The 22,164-nt window shown below is 45.3% G+C and overlaps 1 protein-coding gene across 2 annotated transcripts in view; it reads right to left on the reverse strand.

Annotated features, from left to right (window-relative positions):
* HIVEP3 (HIVEP zinc finger 3) overlaps window positions 1-22,164 on the reverse strand; it is a 233,510-nt gene that overhangs the window by 23,273 nt on the left and 188,073 nt on the right. For both annotated transcript variants that reach the window (XM_075335951.1, XM_075335950.1), the window contains exons 5-7: window positions 21,671-21,846; window positions 21,358-21,456; window positions 18,023-18,837 (exon numbers count right to left, since the gene is read on the reverse strand). In XM_075335951.1, the coding sequence (XP_075192066.1) occupies window positions 18,023-18,837; window positions 21,358-21,456; window positions 21,671-21,846 (1,090 nt within the window). The remainder of the gene's footprint in view (window positions 1-18,022; window positions 18,838-21,357; window positions 21,457-21,670; window positions 21,847-22,164) is intronic.

Raw genomic sequence — 22,164 nt, forward strand, 5'->3', positions numbered from 1 at the left:
TGTACATCAAACATTTCCCTGTAAAATGAAGTTTGGTTCTCACTGGAAATTCACATGGTAGAAAAAAAAACCTCATCTAGTCCACTGTAATTTCCCTACCACTTTTCCATTTCTTTCCTAAAATACATTTTGCTTAGTTTGTTGTAAATTGTTTGTAAAGCAAAAACTGAGATGTCGTAGATACAAAAAATTAATGATGTACAATGAAGTGTTAATATGATACTAGATGCAACCTGTAGAGTAACAGTGTAAAATAAAGGCTGGAAAGAAATATGCCATTTTTGATACATTGTTTTTTTTGTTAGGACGTTAAAAGGGTTAAAATTTTATCAGTAATTTCTTATTTTTCCAACAAAATTTGCAAAACCATTTTTGTAGGGACCAAATCACATTTGAAGCGACTGAAAGGTCTATGTGACTGAAAATACCACAAAGTGACACTATTCTACAACCTGCAATCCTCAAAGTACTCAAAATCACACCCAAGAAGTTTATTAACCCTGCAGGTTCTTCACAGGAACTAAAGCAATGTGGAATGAAAAAATGAAAATGTAACTTTCTCTATCGTTTCATTGGGGGACACAGGACCATGGGTTATGCTGCTGTCACTAGGAGGCTGACACTAAGTAAACAGAAAAAGTTAGCTCCTCCCCAGCAGTATAACCCCTGAGCCGGAGGCGGGCTCAATCAGTTTTTTGCTTAGTGTCGTAGGAGGCTGATGTGGGCCGACTGGGCCCCCTTCAGCCACTTGATTTTTTGCGTATTTTTTTCATTTTTTCTCGGCGACGCTCGTCGCTCTCATCTGTGGTACTTTTCTGTTTCTGCAGGTATCGTACTTATCTTACTCAGCTCTCGCAGCCCGGTGGGTACCACTCCCTAGGGTCGCAGAGGTTTGAGTCTTCGGGCCCTCGCCCCCGTCCATTCCCGCGGTACCAATCCCTGGTGTGTTCGTGCGGGGCAGAATTTTCCTGGGCACCCCTATCCGCTCTGCGGTATCACCCCAAAGGGCGCAAGGGGCTCGGCAAATAGGGACTGGACCACAGCGCGTCTCGATCTGGATGGGGCCCGCAGCGCTGCTACGTTTTTAGGGGTTTCTATCCCCCACCAGGTCCACCTCCCTGCCTTCTTCAGCCGGCTCCCTGGTGCCCGCAGCCATCCCTTCTGCGAGCGGAGCACACAGGAGCATGTGCAGAGTCTCAGCCTGCACTCTGGAGCGCGCCGAGGATCAGGTAGGACACCCTCTCCTACCTTCTCCCCCTCGGGCGGCTGCAAAAATTTAGGCCCTGGTCTGGGCCTAGTCGCTGGGCACCCCCGCTGCATCCGCGGAGCTCCCTGAAGACTCCTAGGCCGGGCGGCCGGGTCCGCCGCCGCTGCCTCTGCCCGCGCGGCAGCCTCAAATTTAGCCCCCGGCTTCGGCCGGGTCCGTGGCGTCCCAGGCCGCGACGCCGCCGCCTCGCGGCCGGGTCCGCCGGCGCTGCCTCTGCCGCGAGGCAGCGTCCAAATTTAGCCCCCGGCTGCGGCCTGGTACTCGGCGTCCCAGGCTGCGACGCCGCCGCCTTGCTGCCGGATCCGCCGGCGCTGCCTCTGCCCGCGCGGCAGCGTCTTAATTTAGCCCCCGGCTTCGGCCGGGTCCTCGGCGTCCCAGGCCGCGACGCCGCCGCCTCGCGGCCGGGTCCGCCGGCGCTGCCTCTGCCGCGAGGCAGCGTCCAAATTTAGCCCCCGGCTGCGGCCTGGTACTCGGCGTCCCAGGCTGCGACGCCGCCGCCTTGCTGCCGGATCCGCCGGCGCTGCCTCTGCCCGCGCGGCAGCGTCATAATTTAGCCCCCGGCTTCGGCCGGGTCCTCGGCGTCCTAGGCCGCGACGACGCCGCCTCGCGGCCGGGTCAGCCGGCGCTGCCTCGGCCGCGAGGCAGCGTAAAAATTTAGCCCCCGGCTTCGGCCTAGTCCTCGGCGTCCCAGGCCCGCCTCCTGCGCAGCGCTATTGGCCGCCGGCCTCTCCTTCTCCGCCCTCCGCTCTGCCCCAGGCATCATCAGGGGGGTGGGGGATATTTTTTCCCGCTCCCTCAGTGTTCATTTTATTTAAAAGACAAAAAAAAACAAAAAACAAAACAACATCTGCGGATTGCTGAGGCTGCAGCAACCTTTTTCGGGGAAAAACAGAACACACTCTTTTGGTAGTGTATATTTTTTTATATTGGGTCGATTTTTTATTATAGATACGTGCATGATCTTCATACATTGACTCCTACATTGCTTATGCGGGCACTTGTTTTTCTATCACGTTTTTAGTACATAGCGTTTCCAGCTCGACTTTTTTGTGATTTTGGGCCGGTAAGCCCAAGACTCGGTCCCCTCTTTTGTGAGTTAGTTTCAAGAAGATGTCAGTTTGCTGTTGACCCCTGCCGGCTTGTAACGCCCTGTCTCAGGCCACCACTCCCCTCGCTACGTCCCTCGGGTTCGTGCGCATGCGCCGCGTCTCCGGCCGATGCTCGGTCATACCATCCATAGGACTGGCGCAATCCCCTCGGGGAGGGGAGTCCCGTACCAGGGACCTTTTCTCCTACGCTGGAAGCGGACCCGCCAGGTCTCGTCCCTGTGGCTCCCCAGTTTCCACTTATTCCCCAGGTCCAGACTGTCCTTCCTCTGGCAGTCTTCCGACATCTGGGGTGATGGCCCAGGCTTCCACCTCCGCTGGATTCAGAGCAGGACCTAGATGTCTTGGCGCATGACGAATAGCCTGCTACAAATGGTGAGTCAAGCCGTAAGGCTACGGACAGCCCTCTTCTCTCCGTGCACGCAGGTCTCCCTTAAGACATTTGAAGCAGACCCTTATGTGCTCAGAGGACATCCAGAGCTCGCCGAGTTACCGCGGGCTCACAGACAACTACCAGACACGGAGTTGACCAGCAGTAAGTCTTGTCATTGTCTTTTTTCCCTTCTCCAAGGCGATTTCGGAGAAGAAGGGGCACACTATACTGGAGTCGCTAATGATCACAGACGGCAACCAGACACGGCGTTTACCAGCGGTAAGTCGTGTTATTGTCATTTCATCCCCCCAAAGGGCTCTGGAGAAAGGGGGAATGCCTCTTTGCAGGGAACAAGGTGGGGGCCACTGCGGTTTTTTTCAGTGGACAGCCAGTTTGCACGGTGACTGCGTGATCATGGATAATCCCCGGACGTGTTTTTTCCCAGTGGTAAGTCCGTTTATTTGTCTTGCCCCTTCTCGAAGGGGGCTCCGAAAGGAAGCGACACGCTACCCTTTATGCGACCCGCCTGGGTTCCTCTGGGCTTCTCGTCACTATCGTGCCGCTCCGCAGGGACTTCCCGGACACCATACGCAGTGGTCCACGTCCCACCTATGCCGACCCAGGGCTGGGTATCCTCTTGAGTGAGTACCCTCTTTTCACAAACCTGATGTCTGCCCGCTACTCGGCCTGAACCTCTAGCATCAGTGTTCCCACCATCGAGACCTCTGACTCGGGATCAGGAACGCAGATTCGACATCTAGGAAGTCGCTGACTTTTTTTTTTTTTTTTTTCCGACTTTCGGGAACGCCTTTTCGGAGATAGGTCGAGTCGAGTTTATCCCTAGGCTACGTCAGGGTAGGCTACTCTCCCCCCTAGGCTACGTAAGAGAAGGGTATATCCCTTTCCTGGCATCGGCCCTGATGCACCAGGTTCGTTCCCTCACGCAAACCCGTCTGGAAGCCTTTATCCCTACAACAGCCATCTCCGCCCTGCATGGCTGCGGTCCGTTCCAGCCTTTCTAAAAAAGCTTACAGGGATCACTGTCCCTACGTATCCTACTCTGCAGAGCTGCTAGACTGTCTCCGCCCAGAAACGACCGGGAGGCCCAGAGTCTCCCTTCAAGAACCATCGCCTTGAGGCTTAGACCATCATCACCCTCTAGGAAGCTACCCCTTCCTTGCTACTAGGGTAGCTGAGCTACCGGAAGGAGCCCTCCAGGACCCGGCCCGGTCCGGTCCATCATCCCTCAGGCACAGTATTCGAGCCGTTCAAGGGTGGCTACTCCTCACGCAGGAGTAGTTTTTTCCCTCCTGACACAGAGCCCCGCGTGCTTTTTGCCTCCCGCGCCCGTTTCTTCCCTTCGGTTTTTTGGCTCCTTCATAGCCTGTGGCGGTGATAGCGATGGTGCACATACCAGATTTCATCCCGGACTCTCCAACGGAGCGCTCTGAGGAACGGAGACAGGAAGGTTCCGTCTTCGCGGGTGACCCGCCAATCCCCTCCTAGCGGACCAGTCTTCGCAACCATCCCTGGGAAGCTCCCTTTCCTCCTCTGGAGCTTATTATCAACCGTCACCAGCCCCCCGTGCTAGGGTTTGCTATCCCACCATCCCTCGGCAGGGTCCCGAGGGACACTCCTAGAGCGTCGTCTCTCCTTCAACATTCCGGACTTCAGAGGCAGCTGGTTAGCCCAGTTACAATTTCTTCTCTAGGTCGCGGTGACCCAGCCAGGTTCCAGTTGGACCATGCCACAGCGGTGATTACATCATCCACCAGGAAGATGCAGAAAGTGTCATGGCAAGGGAAGAGGCCAAGAAGATCTTGCTCTGGGACGGGTCCCTTCGCTCGCTAATCTCGGCAGCACATCCCTAGCGTGGACGTTTAGACGGCCGATGTCCGCGGTAGGATGGACCTCGCGTAGGTAAAGGGCTCCAACGCGGAAATCACCAGCCAGATCTCTGGCGAAGGAAGACCTCCGGTCGTGGACCATTTTTGGCCTTCCGATCCAAATCTCAGTCAAGGGTGCTTAGAGTATGCACCTGCTCGGGACTAGATGTCGACGCCCTAATCCGGTCGTGTAGCCTGTTCAGGCTCTTGTGCATCTGCCCGCGGCTTCCTATGATCTCGAGGGTTCTCAAGATGGACCAAGGCAAGCGATAGATCGGGAGTGACCCAGGCGAGCATAGTTTCACATAATTTACTCATCTCCTCGCAAAGGCCCCGTGGCTCCTTCCAGACCGCAAAATTCTTCCGTGTCGGGGCCCCTCTATTCTACCAGGGCTCAGAAGTCCCAAGTTACATGGCCTCATCAGTGGATCCCGGATGCTGGCTCGTCAGGTCTGTGGGCAAGATGATGGTAGGCATTGAAGAGGGCCGGGAATCAAGCTTCCTCGAAGATTTATTTCATCGTTCACTAGAGATGTGGGACCTGAACCCAGTGATGGGTTCGATCAAGGTTCCCCTTTTTTTTTCTCTGCTCCCACCTGTTTTGATAGGTGGGCTCCTCGTGGCCATCGGGTTATTACAGACAGCATCAGGGCGGACAGCCCTCTTGTCATTTTTTCCCCACTTTTCCGGCTCCGCCAGCAGGACAAGGGGGGGCTACAGCCAGAACCTTTCGTTTCTGTCCAAGACACCTCGCTGTTCCTTCCAGCAGAGGACTTTGGGTTTCGGTCTTTCGGTTCTAGGCTCCTCTCTCAGCCTAAAAGGGGCATAGTTCGTTCCAGGGCTGGTGCGAGCCCTCAGTTTTTCGTGTCTGCAGGACACCATTTTTCGGTCTCACCGACCGTCAATCCATCCTTCCACCCTTGCCCAAGAAGCGTGTGCTGGCGCCAGGGGCCAGAATTTCACATGGATTCTTTCCTCCATATGTGCAGACTATCGCATGAAGGACGGATTTCCGCCGCGGTCTACCGGGCAAGAGGCACCCTCGAACGATTGGACTCCAGTCGTCGATTGACCAGGTCCCCTGGTCCGTCACCCGCTCTAGCTGGAATACCTTGACTATTTTCTACCAGATTCACACCCAAGCTTCGGCAGAGGCCAGTCTTGGCGTAGGGTTTGCGGGTGGCATTGGCACACCGGTAACAGCATTAGGCGCTTGTAGGTCTGGGTCAAGCCCAGCAAGGGGGAAGTGGCTTCCTTCCTATCTCCGGTGATGGTTTTTTCTTCCCACCCAGGGACTGCTTTTGGACGTCCCATGGTCCTGTGTCCCCCAATGAAACGATAGAGAAAGAAAGATTTTTGTGTACTCACCGTAAAATCTCTTTCTCTGAGTCTTCATTGGGGGACACAGCACCCACCCTGCTTGTGTTTTTTGTTATATAGGACATGCCTGTTGCCCCAGTGCCTGTATTCCCAGGTCACTGGTCACACGAATGATCGTCATAGTTTCTTACCTTGTTTTATTCAGGATTGTTTGGTTCTCCTCCTACTGCTTGTGCACTAAACTGATTGAGCCCGCCTCCGGCTCAGGGGTTATACTGCTGGGGAGGAGCTAACTTTTTCTGTTTACTTAGTGTCAGCCTCCTAGTGACAGCAGCATAACCCATGGTCCTGTGTCCCCCAATGAAGACTCAGAGAAAGAGATTTTACGGTGAGTACACAAAAATCCTTCTTTTTCCCCACAATGTTACTTTAGCCCCAAATTTTGCATTTTCAAAAGAGTAACAGGAAAAAATGAACAAAGCAATTTGTTGAGCAATTTTTCCTGAGTACGCTGATACTCCATATGTGGTGGGGAACTACTGTTTGGGCGCCCGGCAGGGCTTGATAGGGAAGGAGTGATATTTGACATTTGGAGCACAAAAGTGACTGGAATAAATAGCGGACAAAATATTTTGTATTTGCAAAGCCCCTGATGTGCCTAAATACCATCACACGTCACCCCATTTTGGAAACTACACCCTTCAAAGACTTTATCTAGAGGTTTAAAGGGCACCTTCAACCCTCAGATGCTTCAAAGAATTGTAGAACGTTGAGCCGAAATTGAAAAAAATAATTTTTGCCACAAAAATGTTGCTTTAACCCAATGTTTTTCATTTTCACAAAAGGTACGGTAACAGGAGAAAGTGGACCATACAATCTATTGTGCAATTTCTCCTGAGTACACCAATACCTCATATGTGGTGGAAAACTACTATTTGGGTGCACGGCAGAGCAAAGAAAAGAAGGAGCGCTATTTGAAATTTAGGAGCGAAAAATTGTTTGGATTAGCAGACACCAAGATGTGTTTGCATGGCCCCTAATGTGCTTAAAAAGTGGAAACCCCCACAAGTGACTTCATTTTGGAAACTAGACGCCTTAAGAAATTTAACTAGATGTGTGCTGAACACCTTGAACCCCAGAGTTCTTCAGTGAATTTTATAAAACATTAAGCTGTGAAAATTTAAAAAAAAAAAAATCAATTTTTTTCTCAGAAAAATGTTGCTTTAGTCCCAAATTATGTATTTTCACAAGGATGACAGGAGATAATGCTCCATATAATGTTTTGTACCAATACACCATACATAATGGAAAATTATTGTCTGGGCGCACAGCAAGGCTAGGAAGGGAAGGAGTGCCATTGTGGCTGGGATAAATTGAGTATGCCATGTCACATTTGAAGATCCTCTGACATGCCAAAACAACTGAACCCCTCTCCCCCACAAGTGAATCCATTATGGAAACTACACCTCTCAAGGAATTCATCTTGAGATGTAGTGAGCAATTTTAAGCCTCAGGTGATTCACAAAATTGTATAACAATGGGCTGTGCAAATAAAAAATACAATTTTTTCCACTTAGGTGTTGTTTTGGCCCCAAAGTTTTAATTCCTCCTGAGTTCGCCAAAACTCCATATGTGGTGAAAAAGCTACTTTTGAGGCACAGTGCAAAGGTCAGATGGGAAGAAGAGCCCTTTTGCAGTTCAGATTTAGTTGGAATGGTTTACAGGTGCCATGTCAGATTGGCAGAGCCCCTGACATGACTGCCAAAAAAGCAGACCTCCCCATAAGTGATCCAGTTTTATAACGTACAACCATCAGTTAATTCATCTAGGGGTGCAGTGAAAATATTGACATTACATGTGTGTCACAAAATGTTATGCTACTGGGCAGTGAAGAAAAAATAATTACATTTTTACCACTAAAACGTTGTTTTTAAACCAGATTTCTAATTTTCACAAGGATGAATAGGGAAAAAAAAGCCACATAATGTGTTACACAATTTCTCCTGAATGTGGCAATACCCCACATGTGACTGTACAGTACTGTTTGGCCACATGGTGGGGCTTTGGAAGGAAGGAACAAAATTTGGCAAATTGACTTTTGGAACACAGACTTTTCTAGAATAGCTTGCAAACTCCATTTGCAGAGTCCCTAAAAGCCAGAACCGCTGAAACCCCCTCAAGTGACCACATTTTGGAAATTACATCCCTCTGGGAATTTATCTACTGGTGTAGTGATGATTTTATCTCTAGAAAACACACATGGAGTCCAACGTAGTAAATATTGCAGAATTACAAATAAGCCCTTGTAGTGCCCAGCACATTATAGTGCCCATGCTTTGTACACAGCTCATGCTTCTGGAGACACATATCCTGTACATTATGCAGGCTCTCCTCACTACAATAATGCTAAACATGTGGATATTAACTGTGGTTTAGACACATTGTAGTACTCAGACGGGAGGGGAGCATTTGGATTTCTGCTGGTTTTCTTTTTTTGGGGGGAGCCATAGTGCTTTTCCAGAGCATTTGTGCTACCAGTAACATAGAAGCTCCCTATATTTCCGTTAACAGATGACGGACCTGAGTGGTGATTTATGTTTTTGTGGCTATGTTGTGGCAATTTGGGTACAGAACATTTTTATGCCATTAACCTTGCTGTATAAGTGATTAGGCGGCTTTATTCCTCAGTCAGTATAATTACAGTAATACCAGATTTATTTTTTTATATGTTTGGCTGCTATCACATTAGAAAACACTATTTTACAAAATAAAGGTTTTTTACATCAAGAAATGTAAAGGCTATAGTTTTGGGATCTTTCTGTGGACAGAGTCATGTGAGGGCTTGTTTTTTTGTGGGAAGAGTTGGAGTTTTATTTTTACCATTTTGGTACACATAATATTTTGTGATCACTTTTATTACGCTTTTTGTGAGGCAGAATAATGAAGAAACAACTATTCAGGAGTTGTTTTGGTTTTTTTTTTACACCGTTCACGTGTTGTAAAAGTGATGAGCATTTTTCTTTGTGTCAGAAAAAAATGTTTTGCATTACTGTATTCTGAGAGCTATAGCAGCTGTATGGTGGCTTTTTGTTTTGCGGGATAAGAGGATGATACCATTTTTCTTTACATACGGTAAGACTTTTTGATCGCATTTTAATCTACTTTTATACTTGATGTATGATGAAAAAAAATCATTTTTGCTTTCTTTTTTTTTTTTTTATAGTGTTCATTGAAGGGATTACCTAGTGTGACAGTTTTATAGATCGGGTTGTTCCGGACATAGCGATATCAAATGGGTGTACTTCTTTTTTGTATATTTTTGTTTTTACATACGTATTTATTGTCATATTTTCTTTTTTTTTTATTTTTTGCTGTTTAGCTTCTGATTATTTTTTTTCCATTTTTTTTAAACTTTTTTTTATCTTTCTACTTAAGGCTACTTTACATGCTGCGACATCGCTAGCGATCTCGTTAGCGATGTGAAATTCTAGATCGCAAGTGCGATCTTTCGAGGCCGCACATAGGTTATTTTACGCATGTGCGATCTCGAAAGATCGCACTTGCGATCTAGAATTTCACATTGCTAATGAGATCGCTAGCGATGTCGCAGCGTGTAAACTACCCTTTAGTCCCTATATGGGACAGTACCTTTTATTAGTCTGATTGCTGGCATAATTTATTGCAATGCACCTGCATTCTAATACATTATACTTTAGGCCATGCTCCTGGCATGATCTAACAGGCTTGCTGTAGCTGACTGACCTGGAGGTCATCATCACGACCTAGGGTTGCCATGGTAACGATCGGGCCCCTTTGATAACATCGCAGGAATCCCGATGTAGTAGGAGAGGGGGGGCACTCCTTCTCTCAGCCTTCTTAATTGGTACGATCGCTATTGATCTTACCATTTAGGGGGTTAAACAACCAGAGGCAGCACAGGTACTGTCTCTGGATGTGCCAGCCGTAGATTGGCTATAACATACTCCAAGCTCCAGGTGGCAATCAGGTGCCCGCACAATTGTCATGATGTAGATTTATGTCATTATGTGGGAACCTCTTCCCGACCATAACGTAAACATACGTCAAATGTCGAGATGGGATTAATGGAATATTTTAATCTGTGTAAATTGATATCCTTTTTATTCTAATTTATTAAACTTTACTATATTTAACAAACATATAAAAAAAATAAAAATTAATAAAAATAACCATTGCTCTTTGTGTTAGTGGTACATTTGGGTCAACAAGTTTTGCATTTCTTTATTAAAATGTCTGAAGTTTTATGAAAATTTAACTGGTAAAGCCAAAGGCCAATACATGGCATTGGTTTACCATGAAACCCTGGTATTTAAAATTTAACCTTTATTAATTTAGTATTAAAATTATTATAAAAACCAAACAAGTGAAACAAGGTAATTGACAAACTGTACATAGTGGTGTGGTTTTTGGGGATATGGTATGCAAGGGGCGCTGCGTGCCGTCACCAACAAGTAGCAGCGCATCATTATCACATAACTAGGAGGTACATTCGCCTCATAATAGGAAGCGCCACTCGCTACTCCTTACATTAACAGGATTAGTGAGTAATGGTGACAGCACATATCCAAACTAGCGGCATTCCTGCAAAAATTCATAACCTGAACCCCATACTCCGCCAACCTATCTCGGTTTTGCACAATGTCACTTTAAGGCTATGTGCGCACAGTGCGTTTTTCGCGGCGTTTTTGCGCGTTTTTCAGGTGCGTTTGTGGCCTTAAAACTGCATGACTTTGCTTCCCCAGCAAAGTCTATGAGTTTTCATTTTTGCTGTCCGCACACATCTGTTTTTTTTACCTGCGTTTTTGAGTTAAAAAAAAAAAAATGGACATGTCAGTTCTTTCCTGCGTTTTTCTGCGTTTTCCACCCATGCAATGCATTTGAAAAACGCAGCAAAACGCAGAGATCAAAAACGCAGCAAAACGCAGCCAAAAACGCACCAAATCGCGGCAAAAACGCATGCGGTTTTTGATGCGTTTTTTCGACGCAGGTGCGTTTTTGTGCGTTTTTAGCAGCCAAAAATGCACAAAAACGCAGCGTCAAAAAGACGCAGTGTGCGAACCTAGCCTAATTCTATTTGGATGAATACGTTTGAACCAGGAGGACCGTGAGGGAATTGTGCATAACTCCTGCTGAGTCTTTGTAGACATCCAAACTGTACGTTGTGTCAATTACCTTGTGGTTTCACTTGTTTGGTTTTTATAATAATTTTAATACTAAATTAATAAAGGTTAAATTTTAAATACCAGTGCTATACACACCTTATCATATTGGTATTAATCCTCTATACTTACCATGAAACCCATTGACATGTCATGGGGATATCAATGTGATAAAAGAGGAAGCACCCTTCTTCTTAGGCCTGTTTCACACGTCAGTGATTCTGGTACGTTTGTGCTTTTTTTTTTTAAATGTACCAGAATCACTGACATACGCAGACCCATTATAATGAATGGGTCTGCTCACACGTCAGTGATGTTTCACTGACCATGTCTCCGTGCAGCGTTCACGCGTGTCCGTGATTGCCGCACGGAGACATGTCCATTTTTTTCTGGCATCACTGATGTCCCATGGACCACACAGTGGTGTGGTCCGTGAAACACGTGCCAGAAAAAAATGTGCTTTTAAAATAAAAAACATTTTTACTCACCCGGCTTCAGCGGCGCTCTCTGCAGCCCGTTCTGCCGGCTGCTTCAGAGCCGGCTCATTACTGTCGCGCATATTCATGATGCACGACACAGCCGACCCGGAAGCAGCTGCTGCGGGGGTCAGCGCCGGCCGGATGCTGCACCGCGGGAGCGATCAGCACCATGGAGAGCGGGAGCGCGCACAGGTGAGTTGATTTCTAAGTGCAATCACGGGCCACGGAGAACGGAGCCCGGATTGCACTTAGACAACCCACGTGTGCCGTAATTCACGGCACACGGAGGGACATGTGCGTGTTTTACACGCCAGTGAAAAACGTCAGTGTTTTTCACTGACGTGTGAAACGGGCCTTAGGGTACTTTCACACTTGCGTTGTTTTTGTTTTGGTGCAATTCGCTGTCTTGGGAAACAGCGGAATCCGTTAACGGATTCCGCTGTTTCCCATAGACTTGCATTGATGACGGATTGTGCCAAAAGTACCTGCGTTGCTTCCGTTGGCCAAGCGGAAGCAATGCAGAATGTGACGTTAAATGCTTGCGTCAAAATGACGCCACCAACGGATTCCATTGGTTCCGTTAAAATTTATAATGGTTCCCTATGGTAGCGCGGATTCCGTTGCTAAGTGCTTAACAACGGAATCCGCGGCTGGATTCCGCTAATTTCTACTGAGCATGCCCAGAATGAAAAAAAATGAAAAAAAAAAACAAAACAGAGCCGACGGATTCCGTTAGACGGACGCCTAACGGATGCCAAATGGATGCAACGGTCCGTTATTTTACAGGAATCAGCTAACGGATTACTGTGAAATAACGGATCCGTTGCATCCGTTGACACCACAAAAATAACAGATGCGTCAAAATGACGCAGCAACGGACCCAGCGGATTTCGCCTAACCCAATAGTGAACTAGCCTTAGCTAGATGCTGCTGTCACTATTGACAGCAGGATCTAAGGGATTAAATGACAATGACTGGTTCTAGCACCAATCACTGCTAATGCAAGAGGGAGTCACCGTTAGTGTACAGACAACACTTGCTCATCCTTCAACCATTAAGAAGCATATATACATTGCCTTGCGAAAGTATTCAGCCCCCTTCAATATTTTAACCTTTTCCCACATTTCAGGCTTCAAACATAAAAGATAAAAAATGTAAATGTTATGGTGAAGATTCAACAACAAGTGGGACACAATTGTGAAGTTGAACGAAGTTTATTGCTTATTTTAAAGATTTTTAAAACATAAATAACTGAAAAGTGGGGCATACAATATTATTCGTCCCCTTTACTTTCAGTGCAGCAAACTCACTCCAGAAGCTCATTGAGGATCTCTGAATGATACAATATTGTCCTAAATGACTGATGATGATAAATATAATCCATCTGTGTGTAATCAAGTCTCCGTATAAATGCACCTGCTCTATGATAGTCTCAGTCTTCTGTTTAAAGCACATAGAGCATCATGAAGACCAAGGAACACAACAGGCAGGTCCGTGATACTGTTGTGGAGAAGTTTAAAGCTGGATTTGGTTACAAAAAGATTTCCAAAACTTTAAAAATCTCAAAGAGCACTGTGCAAGCGATCATATTGAAATCATACCACTGCAACTCTACCAAGACCCGGCTGTCCATCCAAACTTTCATCTCAAACAAGGAGAAGACTGATCAGAGATGCAGCCAAGAGGCCCATGATCACTCTGGATGAACTGCAGAGATCTACAGCTGAGGTGGGAGAGTCTGTCCATAGGACAACAATCAGTCGTACACTGCACAAATCTGGCCTTTATGGAAAAGTGGCGAGGAGAAAGCATTTTCTCAAAGATATCCATAAAAAGTTTTGTTTAAAGTTTGCCACAAGCCACCTGGGAGACACACCAAACATGTGGAAGAAGGTGCTCTGGTCAGATGAAACCAAAATCGTACTTTCTGGGCACAATGCCAAACGATATGTTTGGCGCAAAACAGGGCTGTGGAGTCGGTAAGCTAAACCTTCGACTCCGACTCCTCAATTTCCCTTGCACCGACTCCGACTCCTACATATATTGCTTATAGTTAAGTGAAAAATTTATTTTAGTACATGAACATGTGTATGTGAACATCAGACATTTAATAATTTGTATGATACAATAATCAAGATATTTGGATAGAACATCTAATATATAAAGCTGAATGTGTGTGTGTGTATGTATGTATGTATGTATGTATGTATGTATGTATGTATGTATGTGTGTATATGTATGTCCGGGATTGGCATCTGCACCGTCGTAGCTACAGCCACAAAATTTTGCACACTCACACTTCTGGACCCCAAGAGCGTCATAGGCTATGTTTTGAGGGAAAATTTTAACCCCGTGCTTTACAGTTATTCACCAAAAAACCTGCCTCCATTAAAGCGAATGGAGCTGGGAGCCACAGTGCAGCCAGAACTTCAGAAGAATGCGCAGCCACGCCCTTAAATGGAATGTTGGCGTGTCACAATGCAGCCAGGGAAAGAGACAGACACAGACAGGGAAAGAGGCAGACACAGACAGGGAAAGAGGCAGATACAGACAGGGAAAGAGGCAGATACAGACAGGGTAAGAAACAGACATAGAAAGGGTAAGAGACACAAAGAGACAGACACAGACAAAGAGACAGACTGACAGGGAAAGAGACAGACAGGGAAAGAGAGGGAAAGAGAGAGACAGGGTAAGAGAGATAAAGACAGGTAAAGAGACAGACAAAGAGACAGACACAGGGAAAGAGACAGAGGGAAAGAGACAGACAGGGAAAGAGAGGGAAAGAGACAGACAGGGAAAGTGACAGAGATAGATAGACAGACAAGGAAAGAGATAGATAGACAGACAGGTAAAGAGATTGAGACAGACGGAGAGACAGAGACAGTCAGAGACAGACAGGGAAAGAGACAGACAGACAAAGAGATAGAGAGAGAGACAGAGAGATATATACAGAGGGGGAGACAGACATTATAAGTACATTTAGATATATTTGTTTTGTGGTTTTTGTGTGCAGAATACATTTTTGTTAATAGATTCTATTTTGTTAACAGCCGTTATTAACCCGGGCGAAGCCGGGTAGTACAGCTAGTAAAATATATTTATTGGAATAAAACTTTAGAACACAAAAACTGTAATAAATTGTAAATATGTAATACACTATGTAATATACAGTAGATTACATATATATCTTGTGTGTATGTATATTAAATGTCTGATGTTCACATTGCACTACAATACATTTTTCACTGAAATATAAGCATTATACTAAATGTTATTATTTAGTATGGTTTTGTTGAAAACTGTTTTTTGCCACTTACATAGTATATTAGATAGTGTTATATATAACTCTATCTAATACACTATGTAAGTGGCAAAAAACAGTTTTCAACAAAAACATAGTAAATAACATTTGTGCAGTCTATGAATTTATTCTAAGAAAAAAAATTGCTTTCATCAGATACTCCTTCACAGATTACCTCTCTAACCTAATAATTTTCAGGCTCGAGAACAACCTCTCTACAGTAACTTGGGTTGGAGGCAAAGCCATAACCACATGGGCAACATCTCTAACAATTTCCGGGTATAAAGGAATTGCCTCATGCACAGTCAGTTTTGATGAACGGTGAATCTTTTTATTTTTTTGAGAGCAAGTAAAAAATTTTACTGAAATCTGGTCAATCTGCTGCTATAGGAGATGGAGTTAAATCTTTTTCCTTGCGGCAACGCTTTGCCTGCTCCATGTCATCCAAATACTTGTCAAAGTTAAACTCCTCATCTGATGAGGATGAAGATATGGCAGCAGTAGCACTGTCAGGCCCCAAGTCCTCTTGCGCCTGGCAGTCCTGTAGCCGCTCATCCTAACTGCTACTTCACTCAAAACTTCTTTTCCTTTAGTAAGCTGTTGATCATCAAGCAGCATACGATGACTTGGGTCCACATAAACTGCTGCCAGAAGAATTTTATTTTCCAATAGCTGTGTCTCTCTCTCTCTCTCCATTTCATTAAAGCAGAAATGCCATCTGCGATTAAACCTCCTCTTTGTGACAGTCAAAATAGCAAGTTCTTCCACTCCCTTATGAAAATGCCAGGAGTTAAATCTTCCGCTTGTAATTTTTTAGTCACGGTAAATGGGTGATTAAGCAATTCCTTCAATTCAGCCACCTGTGTCCATTGACCTTCATTTAATGTTACTTGAGGGTTCACCATATCTATAAGAAATGATTTTAGTTCAAGCAATCACTCAGTCATTAAATAAGTGCTGCCTCACCGAGTGGCTTGATCAACATTTGCCCCTTTCCCAGCACGTCTCTTCAAGATGGAATCAATTTTAGGGGTTCTGGCGGCAATAACCAACTTCATCACCTTTCCAATTAGATTTCCAGCATGTCCGCCCAGTTTCACACATCCGGCTTTTCGCCGGCTTGGTGGATGCGGCGTACCAGTACACTACGATACAGTACAGTGGCAGTGCCGCAACTTCCGGGTAACATGACAGCACGTGACCGGCATTTGTCACGCTGCCACTGTACTGTATACACTGTACTAGAGTGCGCCGCATCCGCAAAACCGGCGAAAAGCCAGATGTGTGAAACCGGGGTCCCTCTTGCAGACTATCTCTTATGGCCAGCTGCAGCGTGTGCACAACACAGCGCATGTGATGAATATGAAAGTGTTTTGAAGCAACTTCAACAAGATTTTGCTGTTCTTCTGTTGTAATATCGGTTTGTTCCTTAGTTACATGAACAGCATTGTGGCCTTCCATCTTTAACATACTAAATCCTAAATTTTCTTCTAGCTGTTGTCCATTACTCTCATTCATCAGTTTAATTGTACTTATCAAGTTTGAAGCATTGTCCGTTACAATGGCAAGAACCTGTTCTTTTTTGAGTTCGTAATCTTGTAGAACTTTTTCCACTAAGGCCTGGAGAAACTGGCTGCTGTGATGAGCTTTAGTATCTTTTACTGCCAGTGTCTTGCTAACAATTTCTTTGCTGTTACAAACATATTGAGCACTGATGGCAAAATAGTTCAATGAAATGCAGTGACTCTGGGCATCCCAGCGAAGGCAATGGGTTTCCAGATAGGACATTCAGACACATTGTTTTGAGAGGATCCTCACAAAGAATGAGCAGTCAGTTTGTGTGGCCTTTTTCTAATCTGCTTTTGCTATTGAAAACATTTTTTATGAGCTCAGAAACCTTTCAGGTGATGCGGTTTTATAAGAAACTGATCTGCTTTTGCAGCTGAAAAACGTATCCCCAAAAAAGTAGCAAAAACCCTGTGTTAATGTAGCCTTAGATCAGGAATAGAAAAGCCATTTATTGGACATTTCATAAGTTTCCCAAATTCCTATGAAAAAATATGCAGCACATTCTGCATTGCACTACTGTCCCCAATTTATTATATATTTTAGGAGTCGGAGTCGGTGCATTTTATACCGACTCTGACTCCACCAAAATGAGCTCCGACTCCACGACTCCGACTCCACAGCCCTGGCGTAAAAGCAATACAGCTCATCACCCTGAACACACCATCCCCACTGTCAAACATGCATATGGTTTGGCACTGCTTTTCTTCAGCAGGGACAGGGACGATGGTTAAAATTGATGGGAAGTTGGATGGAGCCAAATTCTTGAAGAAAACCTGTTGGAGTCTGCCAAAGACCTGAGACTGGGACGGAGATTTGTCTTTAAACAAGACAATGATCCCAAACATAAAGCTAAATCTACAATGGAATGGTTCACAAATAAACTTATCCAGATGTTAGAATGGCCAAGTCACAGTCCAGACCTGAATCCAATCGAGAATCTGTGGAAAGAACTGAAAACTGCTGTTCACAAACGCTCTCCATCCAACCTCACTCAGCTCAAGCTATTTGCAATGGAAGAATGGGCAAGAATTTCAGTCTCTCGATGTGCAAAACTGATAGAGACATACCCCAAGCGACTTACAGCTGTAATCGCAGAAAAAGGTGGCGCTACAAAGTATTAACTTAAAGGGGACGAATAATATTGCACACCCCTCTTTTCAGTTATTTATTTCTTAAAAAAAAGTTTAAAATAAGCAATACATTTCTTTCTTTCTTTTTATGTCCCACTTGTTGCTTCTTCACCATAACATTAAAATTTTTATATTTATGTTTGAAGCCTGAAATGTGGGAAAAGGTTGAAAAACTCAAGGGGGCCGAATACTTTCGCAAGGCACTGTACTTATTCCTTACAACTGTTTTTTATGGCATCATGAATAAGATTCACTGACCGCTATAGAAAGGTGCATTGATATTCTTTCATGGTCTAAGATCAGTGTATTTGGCATTTAAACTAAAACAAAAAAAAAAATGTTTAACTCAAATTATCTGTTCTAACTTTCAAAATGTCTTTTCTTCTACCTTACCTTTGTTCCTGATGTCTCCAGATGATCAGAAGTCCTATGAGGTTGAGCTCTAGAAGGAAATACTCCATGCTGAGCTTTTAAGTGGGTCTGAGCATCTGTCCTTGTAAGATGGGACTCTTCTCTCCCAGGAGATGGGTACCGCGGTGGTGACGCCAAACCACCTCTAAAAGCTGCATAACGCAGACTTGTAACTTCACTGCTGGGGGATAAATGTCGGACCGGTGGTGAAGAACCTCGCTCTGGGGACATGTAGGCCCTCGGTGAATGACTGCGATGTGGGGATAGTCGCTGAGGGGAAACACATCGTAGTGGGGATACTTCTCTGGCTGATGGCAAGCGCTGGCATGGTGACATTCCCCTGCGGGGTGAGGTACAGCCTGTCGGTGAAAAACATTTTGGTGAGCTTTCTCTTTTCTGAAGAAGATGTCTTCTAGAAGGACCTGCCCGACTACTTCCCAAATCTTTGCCAGGAGACCATTGTCTATGAGGTACTAGCTCTTGAGACACTGACAGATCAGATACCATCAGTGCTTGGGAATCTTTTCCAGAAGTCTCGGAAGTCTGTAATTGTTGAGAAGAAAATTGGCAAACAGAAGTGGTATCTGTACTGTCTGGGTTTTGTCTTGGCTCATTAGGTGAATAAGAAGTGACAGTACTTGGTGAGAGATCTGTATTTTTTTCTTCCTGACTTTCATCTTCATCTTCATCCTCCTCCTCATCTCCATCAGAATCTTCTTCATCATCTGTATCTTCTAGGCCAGAAAATTGATGTTCTTCTATCACATCACTCTCTAGCCCACGTTCATCACTTGTCCCTGCAAAGAAGACATACAATAATACATATATTAGAAGTAATCACAGTGTCATTGTTATACTACAAAACCTCCAGGTCATTACAAATCCTCCAATATAAAATCATACAATGCTGAAAATTACAATTTATTTTAGCGATTCTATTTAGTCTTCGGTAAAAATGTTTCTACAACTCTGTAAAATTAAATAATAAGGTACAGTATCAAAAGGTACAGAATATTGCCCCATACCAATTGGAAGCATGAAAAAATAGTTTTTTTTCCCATTTCTTCTTAGTTTTCCCCCCCCTGCATTCTCAGCATACGTAAGGAGGTTGATATCCTGCACTAAGAAGAGCAGGATGAACAATGTTATGCCTACATATTAGTAAGTGCTACAAATTGATGTCCCCAACACTTTATAGAAATAAAGTGGCCAATCCTTTTAATGAGGATTGGTTCACTCTTTTGACTTGTGCGGTTTATTAAATCCTTATATTCTTTTTTTAATCAGATACATTTTTATTTTTCACCAAGTATACAAAACATGTGTTATATTTTCAGCAATAACGAGCAGAACTATAAACTTTCCCTCCCTAACATCCCCTCCCCCCCCCCCTCAGCGTACATATTACCCATATCAATATCAAAGATCTTACATTTTAACCCTTTAATAGCATATATTGGAATGTATAGAACTAACTATCTCTGCCAAATCCTTATATTCTTAATGAAATAGCAAAGACGGATCAGGATTTATTAGACATCTGCACTGTAATTGCTCCTAACGGAAATGTACTAATGAATTGACTATTGGGCATTAAAGGGGTTGTCCACTACTTGGACAACACCTTCTCAATCCCAATGTTTGCCTTACTGTAAAATAATGAACACCTATACCCACCTCTGGTGGTGTAGCAGCGATGTCGGCACTGGGTCACCTGGGGCTTGGATGACATATTAAGTCACACAATCCCTCCGGCCAGTCAATGCTGGCTTCACCCTCTTTTCCTACGGTGCAGACATAATTGACATCTGGAGGAAGTAAGATGGCAATTGTAGCTCTCACTTCCTCTGAATGTCTGATTTTTCCAAAGGAAGGGTGAGTGAAATGAAGTGAAGCCGGGCGAGCCAGTGCAGACATTGCTGTAGCGGTGCCGATTAGTGTAAGTGCTATTATTTTACAAGGGACGAAACACAGGGATTGAGAAGGGGTTGTCCGAGTAGTGAACTGCTCACCAATAAGCTACATCCCTACACATTCTGACACTATCAGCATTGGCAAAGGCACGGGTAACACATGGTTGTCAATTTTAACACTAAGCTTACAACAGAAGCCCAGGAATTGTTATTTTATGAGTAAGGCTAAGTTCACATTTCCGCTAAAATCTATCAGTCACAATCCGCTGCTCTTGTAAACAGCGGAATCCGTTTAGCGGATTCCGCTGCTCCCATAGACTTGTATGAGCAGCGGATTGTGACTGATGATGCTGCGTTGCACCCTCCGCCCGACTGATCAGTCGTGGAACGACTGACCGCCGGGCGGGAGGAACGCAGCATGTAACGTTTTTTGAGCAGCGAGATCCGTCGGATTTCGCTGCGCATGCTCTCTGGCTCGCTGCACACGTCACCAGCTTTGGTTGGTTACGATGCAAGGAGCCAGCGCTAAGCGGTGTAGGCCCGTCACCAAGGTAAATATCGGGTAACCAAGGTAAACATCGGGTGCTTTGCTGTTACCCGATATTTAGGCTGGTTACGTGTGCAGGGAGGCCGACACTTCCCCGCTCGGCCCTGCCCCCTCCCGCACTCCGCACATGTATGTACACACACACACACCTGTCCCCAGCCATGCAGACAAGCACTGACACCCTCGTCTGGCCCCGCCCCCTGCTCGGCTCCGCCCCCTCCCGCACTTTGCATGTGCACACACACATACATACATACATGCACATACACACTCACTCACTCACACATACACTCACCTGTCCCCAGCCATGCAGACCGCAGCACTTCCACTGACATCCTCAGCGCCTGGCCCCGCCCCCCGCTCGGCTCCGCCCCCTCCCGCACTTTGCATGTGCACACACATACATACACACATACATACATACATACATGCACATACACACACTCACTCACTCACAGATACACTCACCTGTCCCCAGCCATGCAGACCGCAGCACTTCCACTGACATCCTCAGCGCCTGGCCCCGCCCCCCGCTCGGCTCTGCCCCCGAACTCCGCCCCCCGCACACAACGGAATCCGACAAAGAATTCTGTTCTTTGTCATCCGTTGTACAGCGTTGAACAGCGCATCAGTCACATGCGTCAAGCGACGCATGTGACTGATACAAATCAACGGAAATGTGAACTTAGCCTAATACAGACATTTTAGGAGAGCTGTCAGGTCCACGGGACAGTACAAGCTTTAGAAAGTCTCAGACATAACTGTGCAGAGCTCGCAATGTTTAAACCGTTGTTCTAGTGCTCTACAGAAGAGGGGGTGCCAAAAACCTTATCAATTATTTCAATGAAATACAGTACCTTCTTCTGCATCCAGGTCAGCAAGAGACGGTGGTACTAAACCTAGCTCCTGACACTTTTTGCTGTGTGCTTTGGATTTCATGTGTTTAGTTAGATTCCCTGAAGATAAAACAGAAAATATAGGTACCATAATTAGAAACCGTTAGAAAAAAAATAAGCAGCATGTACATGAGAGTTCACAAATCTCATCTTTGCTGGTACCATGAAACGCTGTGCTTTTTTCCAACGGAAAAAAAAATTGCAGCATGTGACCAAGCCTTTACAGTATAAAACTAGACACAGATTCCTCAAGAAACTTAGGAAACAAGGTCACCTTTGGTTTTGAAGGCAAAATTGCAGTGCTTGCACACATATGGCCGGTGATCTGTGTGTGTGCGAATATGCTTTTTTAACATGCTTGGCTTCTTGCAACGAATCCCACACTCCTCGCACACATACTTTCCCCGGCCACGGCCTCGTACATAAACATACTCCTCATTTGATTTGTACCTAAAGAAATGGAAGAAAACAGGAAAAAATTAAACAATTATTTCTGTTACTTCTATCTGGCACTTACAGTATCTTAAAGAGAACCGACCTGTCACTTTCCCCCCTAAAAATAAATTAAATACCTTATAAACGTCCCTGAGCTCCTCAATGTTGACGTTGTGTTTCGTTTTGCCCTGTGTCACTCCACTGCAGAGATATTGTTATTCATTTGGAGCGCAGTATGTGAAAACTCTACTTACAGGCCAACTGGGCATTTCTTCAAAGTCTTTTCTGGGGGCATGTGCTTCTATCAGCCTCAGATGCTGCCAAGCTGTGATT

This window comes from Anomaloglossus baeobatrachus, chromosome 2, assembly GCF_048569485.1.
Source record: "Anomaloglossus baeobatrachus isolate aAnoBae1 chromosome 2, aAnoBae1.hap1, whole genome shotgun sequence".
Classification (NCBI taxonomy): Eukaryota; Metazoa; Chordata; class Amphibia; order Anura; family Aromobatidae; genus Anomaloglossus; species Anomaloglossus baeobatrachus.